Raw genomic sequence first — 15,457 nt, 5'->3', positions numbered from 1 at the left:
GAGAAAGAAAGAGAGAGGCACACAGAGGGAGACCTGGTGTTATATTGGAAAAGTTTCGTTCCGTGTCAATAGAGGAAAGGACATCGAGGTACGCATGTTGCACGAGACTCTTTGGTTCATTGTGAACTTGTTACGTCCCGATGTTTGAGCACGGGCACTCGAGATGGCGTGCCGAGGTTGCTTGATAGCAGGTTGCATCACGTGATTCAAAAACACCAGGCTGTACGACAAGCTGTACGTCGCGGATTTTGGCGCACTTCTCGCTGAACCTCCGCAGAACTCGATTAGGGATGATTGATCTGTAAAGTGTGATAACGGTGGCCTATCTGCTCAGGTAATTGAATAACCTTGATAGGCTTATTATATATACGGAGACACGTTACAGGAAGGTCGCGATGTATCACGTAATGATAAATCAATGACGATGTAAATAATTTTCACGCACCAGCGTGGTCCAAACCACAACCACGTGTCTGCGTTACCAGGCACAGCTTCCAACGTATGGAGTATGGCCAGAAATAGATTTACCGCTGGGTTGGCGACTACAGTGACGTACAACAGGGTGTGCAGAAAATATGCGGATAGTTGGCAAACAGTGACGGCTGGATGAAAAATGAAGCTTGTAGAATTAAGCATTTACTCGTTGTTGCCGAATGAGCTTTCGCTACTGTGCCGAGGGAAACAATTGCCGGAGGTTTTCCCTTTTTTGGGGGATCCGCCGTTTGCCTTTGCATCCTCCGTAGTCGGGAAGGTTGTTTCTGCCGGGGGACAGACGGTTCGGTACGATGTCAAGAGAATGAAATCGTTCATCAATTATTAAAATCAATTTGATGTAAGGCACATAATGACAGCTTTTACTACGGTGCGCTATTACGGTTCCGGACATTCCGGTGAATGGATGGAAGGCTTTTCTTTCGGCTCACCCAACCGTACGCGCCGGCGAGCGCATTTCGAGGCTGGTGCAACCATTTTTCCTGTGGGTGTTTGGATTTCAGTTAGTTCGGTTAGTCGCGAACAATAGGATTTGAGTGGGGCGGTTGAATGATAAAATGTTATATGGTATGCGGTAGTTCTGCGTCCCGGCCTACCGTACCGAGACGACCGTTTGGAGGAAGAAGGAGGCTCTTATGTTCCTTTTGATGATGTAAAAATCATTGCGAGGCATGCAGTGTGCTGGTATGAAGGATTAGGAGGCAAGACATCGGGTCTTGCAATTATATGCCGGTATGCCGGCAAGATAATTGAACATGGGATGAATTGGTATGAAATTGAAGAAGTGGTTTATAGGCAATCAATGAGGCATATTTGCGACTTTGTTACATGTTGTTGGCTTAAAAAGTCCGTAAGTGCAACTGGTTTTTTCATAAATGTCTGTATGACATCAATCTTAAATGTGGTCTCAACTTATGAAAACAGCATACGACAACAAAATTAGCTCAACTATAGGAAAAACGAATTTAAAAAAATTATCCAGGACATTTATAGTCTTTTATTTATGAGACATTTTATGCGTACTAAGTATATTGCTGCAAATTTACAAATCACATCACAGGAAGCTAATCTCAACCATAGACCAAGCGGATATTCTTCAAGCGTTGGAGATATAAAATCGCAGGAAATTACCGAACAACAGTTTTGAATCGTTAGCAGAACCGACCAGAACAAAGCTCTTGGCAGAACGGTTCTTAGAGATAGTGGAAGTACCTGCAACAAGCACGTGGAATACCTAGTATTAGCTACAGGTTGGATTACGAACTTTGTGGCTTTATTTCTAAAGGCGATTGGCGTAGTGAGATAAGGCTACGCTATACTTCTACAAACCTTTGGTTTGACTCCGTTTGTGTTTTATTAAAATAAGTCGACTAAAAACGAATAAATTACAAAACAAAAACTTGTAAAAGACTTTAAATACTGATCTCGAAGATCTCGAACCACACTGTTTCAACTGGGAGAAACTGGTTCTTTGACCCGAGAAACATTGTAAAGAAATAACAAACAAACATGTGACAAAGTTAGGTTCGAAAGATTTGCTTTTTTATAAAAATAAAAATCCCTACTGCATAATTATAGGTATTTGGCTCTACAACCTCAAGAAGTCTTAGCCTGCCACAGTTATGGCTTTCCTTGACACGATTTTCCCCGTAGTGAGTAATTCAGTTCGGCGAGCACGCGGATTAGGTCCACATGGGATTTGATCCCCGTTGTGTGAAGACCGACGCTGTAGTGAATTCGGCCCTCGGACCAGCCCAAACCTTTCTTATCTACTTTAAAACAAGATGCTTCCACTACTCCGTGGTCTTTTCTTTCCTTGATATCGCTCACTCTATAGTGCCATCATGTTCCCAGCTAATGTCAAGACTTCTCCGGCAAACACAACATTTCATCTTGGTTATTGATTATTGTATCAAAATTCGACGGAAGGCCCCCTTGATTCCTATGGCCTATGGTTTGAATACAGTTCATAAGTGCAGCGCGGGGCATGTCAGGTTGGTGACGATTACTAATATAGTTATATCTACGGCACATACGGAGAAAGGGATCATAAGCATCGAAACGTTCTCAGAGAGTAGCGTTGGGGAGTCGATCCGGCACCCAACAGTCTCTGACATAGCTCCCGCTGTAGCACAAACTATGTCTTGCTTCTTCTGTGTCCATATAGATATCCAAAATTCATTATGGAACAGAGCTATGCCACTCTGATTACATGATAATTCTTCCAAAGCCTTGATGATCATAATATTGCAAAAGAACTCGACGAACTCCATGATCATAATGTTGCAAAAGAAATCGACGAACTCCAATACTTCTAAACATCTATCTCTCGAGTGCACCGGAGAGATTTTCATCAGTGTGAAACTAAATACTTACCGTTGTGAGCATTGGGATTATAAATGTTTTATACATTTATAGAATGTGCGTCACGAGTGTTGTCTGACTGGATGGTAGTAAGCACTCTATGCTAAAGGTAATGTTTTTCGATCGAAAATAGCTAATACATTGGAACGGCTTTGAATGCGTACAGATAAACGAAATCAAGTTCTTTATTAAGCATTCTTACTTGTAAATCACAAATCGTCAAAGCATACAACAGTAATTCGATCAATTTGTACTTCTGCAGACAAACTTATAATTCGAAGAGTTCTGAAATAGATAGCCATAATATCCTCATCCAACTTCATCCTTCCGGAAAAGGTAATTAGATGCGGATAGTGTTTCTCCGACTGCTAATTTCCAGTGTTATAATTTGATGTAGACATTAATAACTTGACAACCAGTTGATTGGCTGTGCGGTGAGTATATACCCTTTCCGAAAGCGAAATGGTATGAATAAACGATTGCTAATGACTTTTAGCGAGGTGTGACGAAAATGTTTGTGAACGTTTCACTATTTTAGGAAAGGCAGGGAGGAAATAGTTTTCCTGGCGCAACTTATGCTTCACCCCTGACCATGAAACACATCCCGAGCAGTGGCAGCAAAGTTTGTGTGGATGGAACGTGTGCCTACCGAGCCACTCGTAGCCAACTCTGAGCGCAGGGGTGCGAATACAAAGTTCGACTCATTTGTACGAAATCTTCTCGGCGAATGCCATGGGAAAACGTGAGCAAATGTTATGCGAATATGCAAGAGCGGAAAGGGAAGGGGGGGTGGGTGGTGTGAGCGGGAGTTCCTGGAGGTAATTTTATTCCCCATCCAGCAGTGCCATCGGGTTTTGCAATCAGTGTAATTGGAAAGCGCCTCGAAGCGTGTCTATCGCAATAATTAACATTTTTTGCACATGATCGATCAAAATGACATGTGGCTAATCGTCAGTTGCACTCACCTAGCGAAGGATAAGACCGTTGGACAGTAGGAATGTGTGAGTGTGAGTGTGTGTGTGTGTGCGCGGCGGGGTTTATACCATTTTAAACAAACACTGACCATCGTTCGAATGGCGGAGGATGTGAAATGGGATGTGATTGAGATGTTTTCATCGCTAAAATTTCCACTTCGGCGAGCTGTCATTTATCCGTTCCGATTTGCAAGGACCTTTAGGCGGCAGTCCGGTCGGCAACCGTACCAAGCACTAGGATGAAGCTATTTTGGTGTATGTGGGTACAGAGCTAAACAGCTTGCGGTGTGCAAACGATTTCTTTGCGTTTTTACGAGCAGTAACTTTTCGGAGTTTGGGTAGCATACGAATACGGCAGCAGCACTGGCAGGCGTAAGCCCCGGTGCCCCGAGTTCGACGGGCTAGTGGACTAATAAATGTGTACACGAAAGCTGTGCCGGCATGCGTCGGTGTGCTGACGGCCTGTTGCTGACAAGCTTCGAATTGTTTTATGGTCATTTAATTTGCCATTATAGCTGGAATGGCAGGTGAGAGTTGCCGATGGTGGTATTACACTGTTTTCCCGCCAGCTAGCTTACTTTGCCAAGCGTGTGTCGAGGGCAATGCGTTACACAAGCGAAAGCAGCACACTGTGGTATTTAAAGAAAGAAAGTAAGCAAGCAAAAAAAAAAAACAAACAAGAAGCATGTTACAGTACAACTCAGCAGGTGGTTTGATAGCATGCCAAATCGGAAAAAACGGGCAACAAGTTCATATTACGCTGCGCACATTCGGGAGCTGTCAATATTGGAGGAAGCAAGTGAGTTAGCTGGAATATGAAGAATATGGCCAACTTGCAGAAAGTTGGTAGAAACATTTGTGTTTTTCTCTTGAGATTACGTCGTTAAACGATTGATCTAGAAAGTCGTGATACGACAAGGTGATAAATTATTATTAGTTTTTCATTTAAATTGTATAGAGCTTTGCCCTATTTGTGAAGTTAAATTCTTGCAACTTGCAAGTAAAATAATTTTCAACTTTGGTTGATACATTGAAATACAGAAATAAAAATGTTAAAACCAATTAAAATCGTTACAGTCTAGTCGTAGCTCTAAGCGAATCAAAATAACACGAATTGGAACGTTTGCCATACCCGTGAAAACACTACTCCGAGGTTTCGCAGGACTTGTACCTGAGTTTATAGACAAATGGCAAACACTAGAAATGTGACGAACGCAGGTTCCGTATGAAGCGTTCTAACGTTCTCACTATCCATTTTCGTTCTGATTTGCCACCGGTTCCCGTACGGTTCAACGCATACCCTATCACCTGAATCCTGTACCAGTCGTCAAGCAGTCACGTGTAATGCGTTGAAGAAGGTAACCGTACAAGAGACAAAGCGGCAACGTTCTACCCAACTTTCCTGCCTACAGGTACCGTCACGTGCCGAACTCCGGAGAGTGCCGAACTTTGTGGCAGAGTGCGAGAAGTGCTTGGCAGTGCCCTAACCAGGCGCCTCCACTAGCACAAGAAGGCTTCCGGTGCGAAGGAACCATCTTACAAAGCGACCGGAACTGCAATGAACACGAAGCGCAAAACAAAACCGGTCTGGTAGCGAGTGCGAGTGCGGTACCGGGCGCTGGGAATCGGTGCAAGGTGACCAGATACTCACGCGAGCCATGGGCATAATGTGCTCCATTGAAAATGTATGCTCTGTGCGGTAGCAGTTTGCATTCTTATGTACGTTGGGAAGCTTTCCATTTCGGGTGTAGAAGGTGAAAGAGGAGAAGGAAAGGTTTGTACGACATTTCCAGCGACAAAAAGACCCTTGCAGGGATTCCTGAAGCATGAGTTTGGAAAGTTATTGTTTTTGGCTTTTTTTTTGTTGAGGCAACATCTGCGTCACAGGAGAAGCCGCACGGGAAGGTAGAGCAGGTGAGGGTTTAACAAGTTTTTGTCCCGTTGCATGAGGATTTCAAGTGAGGAAAGCGTTACCGCAAGGCCTGCAAACCTCAAAATACACGGACAATACGCACAATTCGCGCAAGAGTAAATGGAGTGAAATCACACGAGTCGTGTGTAATCAAATTTGACACAGATCAGTTTAAACTTCGTATGTTTTAGATAGTTTTTCTTTCGGGTTATAAAAGATTAAACCATAAAACAAATCCTTTACATTAAATCTAGCTCAAACGCACTTTACAGCCAGAGAGAACACAAGAAACTAAACTAAAATGGAAAAAAATGGAACTAAAATGTAGGAGTAGTCTAGTATAAGGGAGAAGTCAAACTGGACAGCGGAATCTTAAACTGCCTAAAACATGCAAAGTAGGTTGTTTTAGGTAATCGGTAAATTCGCTAGAGTATAGGGGAAAACTTTGATGACACACGCAATGCGCGCTATCTATTGCTGATAAGATCGTTTGTTTTCTAAGTTTTCTCGAATTCTGGACTCTATTTAAGACGCGAAAGAGGTCTCGGCAACTCAAAGCCTCTGTAAATAAACGAAAAAAGAGTTCTGGACTCGGACGCTGGACTCCTATATTCAGTGAATCAGATGGTAGGCGAAATAGGCGGCCACCTAGAGCTCGTCCTGGCACACGTTGTAAAAAATCAGAGGTCCCAATTACGGGATGTACGGGCCTAATTGCAACCCCGGCCCCTCTGCACAGAAAAAAAAAATGCATGAGTGTTTATTACGCCGCCGATCCTTGCACGACAGGGCCGGGGATCAAATCTCATCCAAACCGCCTCACAAGAAGCCAGAAATGGCAGGTCAAGAGGTTATTTATTTATTTATAATTTCAGTATTAGGGCATGGCGCCGTATTGTCAACACCGCATGTGTTGACGATTACAAGTTCACAAATATTAAAAAGGCATTTCCTCCCTGTTATTCTGCCTTATCCCGGGCATGCTCGGTTGTCGGTGTGTGGAGATTGCGGTGTGGTTGTTCATGTCTATTGTGGAGGTTCTATCGATGGTTTGGTCCGGGTCTATTGCTTTCTGTTGATATGTTGATGGTAGTGTGGTATGTGGAACGGAACATCCTTCCGTGTAGCGGATCTGGACTGTAACAATACAAAAAGAGAACAGTAACCTGGACATTACAAACATTTGCCTGCGTACAGTGTTCCTCAAACTGCCTAGCATTGATATCCCAAGCTCAACCAGGCCAGCACCGAAATCAGAAGCTATCGGCGATCTCCACCCCGTAACAGCAGGGTCTCTGCTAATCACGGGGATGAACCCGCCGACCACCTCCGAACCCAACGCCAGAAAGGTCGCACTCGCCCCATCAAGGCTCGACATAGATGAAGAACACTGCTACAGAAAATTCTGCCTCTCTTCTTACGACAGTATCGACTTTGACCCCGGATACTGTTGTTTCGTCAACGGATCACCCATGGCATTACAAAACAAAAAAAAAAACACTTAAGACAAAGACAACACAACGAATAACAAAAAAGGAATGGCGGATGTGGTTTGGAAGGAAAATGAGGATGCGGAATCAAAGGATACCGTTGTCTCTGGCGAATTGGTAGATGAGCCTTATGTATGCGAGGTCTCTGGTCGCTAGCACTTCCCTAATTTGTCTGCCGAAACTCTCGACTGCGCCAAACTAGGAGGGTCTTGCGGTTTCAAACTCCACGCACGACCACAGAAGGTGATCCACATCGTGAAATCCGTCACCGCAGCCACACACCTTTGTCTGAGCCAGAGTTATACGCTGCAGATGAGCATTCAACGCGAAATGTTTCGACATAAGTCGAGACATCATGCGTATGAATTCCCGGTCCACAGAGAGCCCACCGAACCAAGGGCAGGCCAAGTGATTGTTCAGCCAAAAAAGAAGAAGGAGAAGAAGTTTGTTGCATGAAATTGGATGTATGGAAGTTTCGACAGGGTACATCGCTGGTCCTCTCAAAATTTAACACCCCAGATCTGAGACCAGCAAGTCTCATAGCATAGCAGATAGGGGCTTTAAATTTCCATTCCGTCTAAAGCTTCCAAAGTGCTTCAATCGCCACTGAGAATACTGGTGAAGGATGCTTGAAGAATCATGAACCAGTTGAGTGCCTGATGGTGCAGATATCCTGATGGGGGCCTAGCGGATTACGAAGGATCAAGCAGAGACCAACCTGTCAGAGATTGGATAGAACCGTGGGTAGAGGAATTTTTCTCTGAACTGAGTGTAATGAAACGAATTGGATATCAGCCCGTGATATTCCGACGTGCTCAATTTTGAGCATACTAAGAGCAATAAATTGCCAGAAATGCCATTAGCCTCTCCAAAATGTAATCTCAAGCAAGAAAAAGAAATTTTATAAGCCTAATTCTTATTATATAGATCTATATAGATCTATTGTATCGCGTAGATTGTATATATATACAATATAGATCTATAGTCATAGATCTGCACAATGTTCAAGCAATAATTGTACTTACTGAAAATCCTCTCTATAACTGTCCCAACATGAAATTCATCTCATCTCATTGAAATTCAATTCACTGTAAGAACTAACATTGACTGTTCGTGAGTGTACTGAACTTAACAAGTGGTTTCTGTCAAGAATGAGCTTTCCTCAGAGAATATTTTATTGTTGTATCGCGCCAGTAAAAATATTATCATTATTTGTATTTTTGCTTGAAACGTAAGCTAGACCGTCAGTTCTCCTTATGAATAATTCACTGATTTATCTACTGTTTGTATCTTTTTGATGATCGTTCAATGTGCCGATGTGAATACATAACCAAGCAAGCAAGCAACCAGAAAAAACATGATTTCCTCGTAAACCGTTAAGATTTGAAATAATGCGGAAACTAGTGCCGCCCTCTATGCGGAAGATGATAGTTCGAGCTGCAAAAGCTCAAATTCAATATTTTTCCCAAAGTAAAAGTGTAGCATCAGCTGCATCGCTCCGATGTTATCGTATGGTTTTCCAAACAATATTTTTTTATTTCAACCTTATTACAAAATCTTAAGCTGTTGCCAACTGGCAAATGCGTTCATACTGATATGCACACATTTATAACATATATAGTTTCTAGCTTGGAATATTTTATGCAAAAGTTAGTAGACAATCTTCAAACGGAAATACGCTTACTTTCTTTAAAAATCACCCCCCCCCCCCCCCCTGTGCAGTAACAGAAAGGCGTAAAGTGCAAAAAGCATAGCAAAAAAGCTTCATCTTTCGCCTGGTCTTTATTTCAGCAAAAAATAACTTTAGCGACATTGAGATTTGGGGTGAAAAGCGCACCCCTGGAAGTTGAAAGCAACTTTCGCATGCAACACGCCCGACTCAAGTTATTGGGCATGAACATGACAAGCGAACAGCTGGTCCCGCGTACATACAACCGGCATTTTAGCCGGTGCAAATGAACGCGCCTGGAGAAATGCCAACCACGTGGAGACGCACCAAAGTCACGAGTCAGCGCATTAGGCATCGCACGGAGCGTTATCACCTGGCAGCATCGGTTGCCCCGTACAGGTTCGGGACTTATCACAGAACTCCACCTTCTCGCCGGGCTTTGAGTCGGGCCCACTTGTGGACCAATCATCATCGGGCCCAACGATTTTTCTTACTTCCGTGCCGGGAGCAACATCACCCCACATCCCGGTGAGATGAACGATGAACGCATCCAATATGAGCTGCTGCTGGGGAGATGAGCTGGGCGTTTGTAATTTTCGGATAGCGTTCATCCACCCGGCTGATGGATAAAACTCTCGTACGGTGGTCGAGGTCACGGAGCTTAGTGACGTTGATCAGCAGCGGTGGTTCATTTTCGCTCGCCTGTCAGACGACGGTACGCAAGGTTTTCGGCTCGCGCACCCGACGGTTGCGTATCGCGGTTCAGTTCGTGGCCGCGGCTCAGCCAGTGTGGTTCGGCATTTCGGCAGTGCTTTCTTCCCTTCGATTCCCGCACTATCTGTTTCCGTCTCTGTTGCTCTGTGCGTTGTGAGGGGCGCCCCACCGTGTCCGCCTCACCGTGTCCCCGGTCTTCCGTTCGCAGACGGTAGGTTTTAAGAAGTCTGCGCGTCTGGCTCTACACGTGTGTGTTTGCGTGAGTGAGTGAGTGCGTGTGCGCGCGCGTTTGTGTAGATGGTTGTGTCTGCCTGTCCGCGAGAGTGTATTTTTATAGATCGATCGGGTGTGGGGAAGGTGCTGAGTTGTATGCCGACGTGTGCGGGTGTATGTAAGCCGCGGTTGCTGCTAGTGCACCAGTGTCCGATTCCTGTGCCACTTCTTACGAGGTTTCTTCCTTCCTTCCTACCGTGGGCTGTTTTGGCTGGGCTGGGTGCTGTTTCCGTGCGATGGCACCGGCTTCGACTCCACTGCCTTTCGTCAGCAGAAAAAAGGGGTCGAAATCTGACAGTTCCGACGCGCACGGGATCATGTTCGCCTGTTGAATTGTCAGCATGTTGTTGCACCAGGAACCTTGCCAGTACGAACGATCGTTGCACATGATGGGGTGATCGACGATCACGGCTGCTTTTATCACTGAATTGGAAGTCAAACTTTTCTCGATCACGGTCGTCTGACGTCACGGCTGTTTCGTTACATTTGTTTGATCGGAATAGTGTAAGGACGTTCCTGTTGACAACTCGCAACGGGAGCACTGTGAAACGTGATGTAGTCCAAATTTAGATGACAACAGATGCATGATTCTGCTTGCCTCGTTCGATTGGTCTATGAGCGTGAGTGTTTATAAATATATAAATATGTGCGTGCATGTGTTTGTGCGTGTGTATGTGTGAACATTTTCATTCAAACCCCCTTGGAAGCCGGTAATAACACGCGCTATCGGGGGTTGGTTACCACCACCGCTGAATCAAAATCAATTGGAATGCTCTCCCCCTTCTTATCGCGCATAGATCGAACGAACTCGGGGCCGGATCTCATCTTCGCGGTATAAAGAAGAAGACGGAGAAACCTGCACGCAGAACAAAAAGGCAACAAATAGTTTCGAAAAGCAGTTCGAAACGGCCCGTGCAAGAAAGCGAGCAGAGACCACACCGACGCGCACTGGGCGCGATAAAAAGATGGTGGGTAGGCCGCGGCCAGTATCGCGCCCGCTATCGTCGTCATCTAGTTTGTGCTGCATTGTTTGAGCTGTTGCTAATATTTACCTTATGGTTGTGGCCTTTTTTTCTATCGTCTGGCATAGGCCACCTTCGCGTCCGGATCGCGTTCCTGTGATCTTTCGTGACGCAACTATTCTTTTCCTTGTTTAAAGTTCGATGTTCTGAACGGTAGAGTAAAAGAATATTTTGGAGGGATAAGATATCCCGGATTTCGGATATTGGAAAACATTCTTTAAGTCCGTTAAATTTAGCAACAGTTTTATAATACAATTTCCGGCTATCTCTTCTCCAGTGGCGTATTGGTGAGGGAACTGGTCGTTCGCTTTAGTGGTAGTGTCGTGAGGACAAGTTTAGTGTGTTCAGGTTCCCGGAAACCATACTAGCCGGATCCTCGTGTTTCCGGAACTGTAAGCTGACAACATTGTTGCCATTTGGTGATCGCCGAATACTCCAGCGTAAGTGATCGCATTGCCGCATCGGCAATGGCGGCCGCACGGTGCAGGGTAGCGGCACTACTGCTGCTACTTCTAGCCGCCATCGGAACGGATGCAGCCAGGCAACAGCCGTCCATCGTTGAAAGCGAGGTAAGTGAGTGTGAGAACACTGCAGTGGGCTGGGCTGCACGCACTGTGCGTGTCGCGACACTCGGGGTAGAACAAACAATGTACTGAGTGTTGACAAACGAAGCCAACACTTGGAGAGCTGAAGTGGGTCGCCTGCAGTGCGATGTGTGTACGAGGCCAAGAGTCCATCGAAATGCATACACTCTGGCGTCGGATTTGGAGGACTACTTTTCGTAGCCAATTGTGTGTGTGTGTGTGTGTGTGTTACCTGGTCCTTCCTGTATACGGTTCCTGCACCAACCTACCCGGAATGTGGAGTAAAGAATAAGATTCTTTGTGATTACACGGGGGGAGTAAAAAGTTTATCAGATCGCTTCATACCCCACCTGTTGCTAGTTGCTCCACGTGTCTGGTGGAGCGGTGTACGGTTTATTGGGTTCGAGTATTTTAACCCGGGAGCAACCTTACTGTGCTACATTGTATCTAACGGCCAAGCACTCTAGTGCGATCGTTTAACGTGGTGATCCAATTTGTTGGCCCTTGCGAGTCATCCGAACATGGATACCCTACTGGGTCTTACGATCTTGATTAAAAAATACCACAGATTGTAGTTCGAGGCACTGCTGACGACCGGGGTTCCTGATAAGAGGCGATTGGAGCGCTGGCGTTGGTGCATATTTTTGTGCATGATGTAACGCTGTAAGACGCGGGACGCATCACCGTATCGCGCACGGCCGGCCACGATAAGAAGCGTGCTGTAGTCGAAGAAGATAAAGCGACAGCGGGTGTTTCCAAAAGGTTGATTGTGTTGGACACCGTGTTTGCTGTGCCGCGAGCTTAGACGAACTCAAGGATGTTAAGATGGGCTTATTGAAGCTTTGCGCTCGGTGCCGGCTTTGGAATGTGGTTTAAACATTCCGCGCGATGGGCCTGTGTTTAGCGCATTCATCCGGTTAAAATGTGCATTGCGCAAAATTCGAGTTCATCGCGAGATTTGCAAAACGTGAATGAAGGACACATGTGCGAATGCCCTTGACAGAAGGGCTATTAGATAAAAGTTTGAAATATTACCATAAGATCTATGCAGAGCATCGTAACAAAAACTTCAAACTCCATTTAAATGTAAAAAAAACGTCTCAATCGATTGCAACTGACATGAGACACCGCTTCAGGTAAAGACTCTTGTGAAGAACTCGCGCAATCATTGCTATTCATCATTCTACCGCGTAGTTCTTAAAACAGCTTTTTATAGCTGAAGATGTTGATGTTGCTGCGGAACTCTTCTTCGATGCAACTTTCGCTTAGCGCAAATGATCAAGGGCCACATCGTTTGGTGGTTGAATTTATTTGTGCTAAAAACTCGCACACTTTTCAAGAGCCAGAGAACCTGTTTTCAATTAACACACCAAGGCCCGCTCTCCAAGTTGAGCTCGAGCGATTTGCTCCAGACAGACGCAGCCCCTTCCATTAGGATATACCATGTATCTGTGGCTTCCTTCACCATAAAATGAAGAGAGGTCCCGTGTCAGTAAAGAAAAAAAAAACCCTCTGTGGTCGAGAGAAATTGTGCCGTTGCGGTTTGCGGACTGAAAGGCTTGGCGGAAGAAACGGGTGGAACAGAATTCGAGATTTTTCAAGGATAAGATTTCTTCTTCCGAGGCCCAACCGAGGTCATTGCATTCAACCGGCGAAGATTGGGATCCCCGGCAAAACGGGAAGCAAGTCACCCCACGTTTGGAGCTCTTTCTGGTAGGGCAGTTGTCTTTCTGTGAGCTATTTTCGTCCCAATGCTGGCTGTTACATTTGCATGAGGTAGACTGCAGATCAATCTTAGTCACGAGTAAGAAGCTGTTGAAATCGGGCATTAGCTACACATATCGCAGTCTGCGGTTATTGATGTAGGGGCTGCTATGATTCGGCCACGGTCCTGCAGAGGTGGGTTTGAAATCAAGAAGCTACTCAGTGCGAGTTTATCGGATCGACAGATATACTGATGCTGATGGAACGTGTGGGACTGACTCGGATAGGTCCACAGGGAAGTTCCTTATTTGGTGTGTTTCGTAGCGATCTTCTCCATGGTTCGGTTTTGGATGAAGGCGAAACTCGAGCAACTCTACTGCGCCATGGATAAGGTCGGCAGACAAAACCTACAAAACCGAAACCGATCATTTGTGTGCCGTATATGGCGCATGGCGCATAGCACCAAAAGTGGTCGTGGTCGTGGACTTGTCGGAGCTAGGGCTTTGCCGAGGGCGATCGTGAGTCCAGCGTGCTCGTGCTACTCGCACTCGTCATGGGCTTGTGATTTGTATTGCTTTGTGTTGGCATTGGCCTTTCGGAATTGATACCGGTACCGGTGTCTTTCATTTCGTAGCGCAGCCGATTGCTTAATTATCATATTATTGACGCCGCCACTGCCGCCAGTAGGCATCCACACCGTTTAGCTACGCGATAAGTTACGGGAGAGAGGGACCCCGGGCGGGGCCAGTGCGAAGGGTTTGAGGTTCAATCAATTTGTTCAATTTTTACGCGCCCAAAAGTGACAGTTTGTCACGCCTTCTGTAGGTGATGCATAGGCACGGGTTGTGTGTCTCATCGCGCGACGGTTTGTACAGAATGGGATGAATTACGACAGGCTTTCCTTCTGCTATAAGTATTTCTACTGAATGCACTTGAAAAAGTGACACACTTTGGCTGATGTCATCTTTTTGTTTTGCTGTAGCTGATTCAACCTCGGTGCGTGATCGCACATGTTGAAATTATGTCATCTTCAAGAGTTTTGTTAAAGTATGATGGCGGAAATGAATAATATGTTATGTTTCAAAAGCTTCTCGAGACCACTACATTAGAGCAAGATGTGATTGTATTAATGCGAATAAATATCAATCATTTTTATTGCAACGACCTGTCATACGTGTTTTATGGTGATTAGCGTAGTTTTTATAGCATATATAGTCGTAAATTTTGTTACGGTCATATTTAATAGCATTCGTTATCAAATGAAATGTAAAAAACATCCTACGCAGAAGGCGGCAAATTAATTTATTGTACTTGTGTTTTATGTACATTATTGCAAGCGGCATTCCTATAAAAACAGTAGTGTTTTAGAAAAGTAAACAAAATTTAATATTACTACTAGATGTCCCTTGACGTGTGGGCCTACACACCAAAGATCTTAATTTTGCTGAGTAGTGATGATTAATTTGAAATACTCATAATACCCAACCAGATAACTTTATAACGTCCAGCCTGCCTAGCATGAATCACGACAAGCAGTCCTCTAATCTATATGTTGCCTGCCTGTTTATGGGATTTTCCGGCAAAAGTTGCAGATTTAGTAAACATCTTGCTCCCACCGTCCCACTCCCCCATCTTACGGTCAGTGAGTGAGCGAGCAACACAGGGAAGAGATTAGTGAAATTAGACGTATACCGCGAACAATGTTAGCCACCGGGTTTCGGCAGCTAAAAAGGACCGGCAATAATTAACATCTTTCACACTTTGATAATTTATGAAACAACGTTGATCCGCTTTAGGAAGGTTGTTGCCACCTTCACCACGGCAAGTGAATGTGACTGGCAGCGATGGATTTGGTTGGCTACGGAAGACCGGTGCGCTTCAGTTCAAGAATGGTGAACCTGGTCTACACATTATGGGTATTTAATGAATGAAAAGTTTAACATACTGTCAGCAACTAGCCATAGGATATTGTAGCATGAGAAAGACCGATTTTTTACAAATTTTAATACTCTTTTCGGTAATATATTGCAGACTCAATGAATGAAAATATATTAATTTAATAACGTTATGAATAATAATTTTCCATGCACGAGTGGGTTTTGGAGATGAGCAGTAGTATAATAAATTCTTTTATTTTAATACCGCTCGATGATGTCACAGGCGGTGTGTGACTTACTTTTCAATCCATAAGCATCCATAAAGAAATGGTGGAAAATTTATGGAACGCATTTCAAAACAAACCCACTGCCCAAAAGCTTA

General features: G+C 44.7%; 1 protein-coding gene across 17 annotated transcripts in view; it reads left to right on the top strand.

Annotated features, from left to right (window-relative positions):
- Window positions 1-9,651: 9,651 nt before the first annotated feature.
- LOC118507561 (basement membrane-specific heparan sulfate proteoglycan core protein) overlaps window positions 9,652-15,457 on the top strand; it is a 90,704-nt gene continuing 84,898 nt past the window's right edge. For 15 of the 17 annotated variants that reach the window (XM_036046178.1, XM_036046174.1, XM_036046180.1 and 12 more), the window contains exons 1-2: window positions 9,653-9,826; window positions 11,188-11,479. In XM_036046178.1, the coding sequence (XP_035902071.1) occupies window positions 11,378-11,479 (102 nt within the window). In that variant the 5' untranslated portion in view covers window positions 9,653-9,826; window positions 11,188-11,377. Of the gene's footprint in view, window positions 9,827-10,049; window positions 10,065-11,187; window positions 11,480-15,457 lie in introns of those variants that run through there. The other 2 variants (XM_036046166.1, XM_036046164.1) reach the window with 2 other exon arrangements.

Source organism: Anopheles stephensi, chromosome 2 (assembly GCF_013141755.1).
Source record: "Anopheles stephensi strain Indian chromosome 2, UCI_ANSTEP_V1.0, whole genome shotgun sequence".
NCBI lineage: Eukaryota > Metazoa > Arthropoda > Insecta > Diptera > Culicidae > Anopheles > Anopheles stephensi.
The sequence above is the reverse complement of the archived record's forward strand: the minus strand, read 5'-3'. Positions and strand labels throughout refer to the sequence as shown.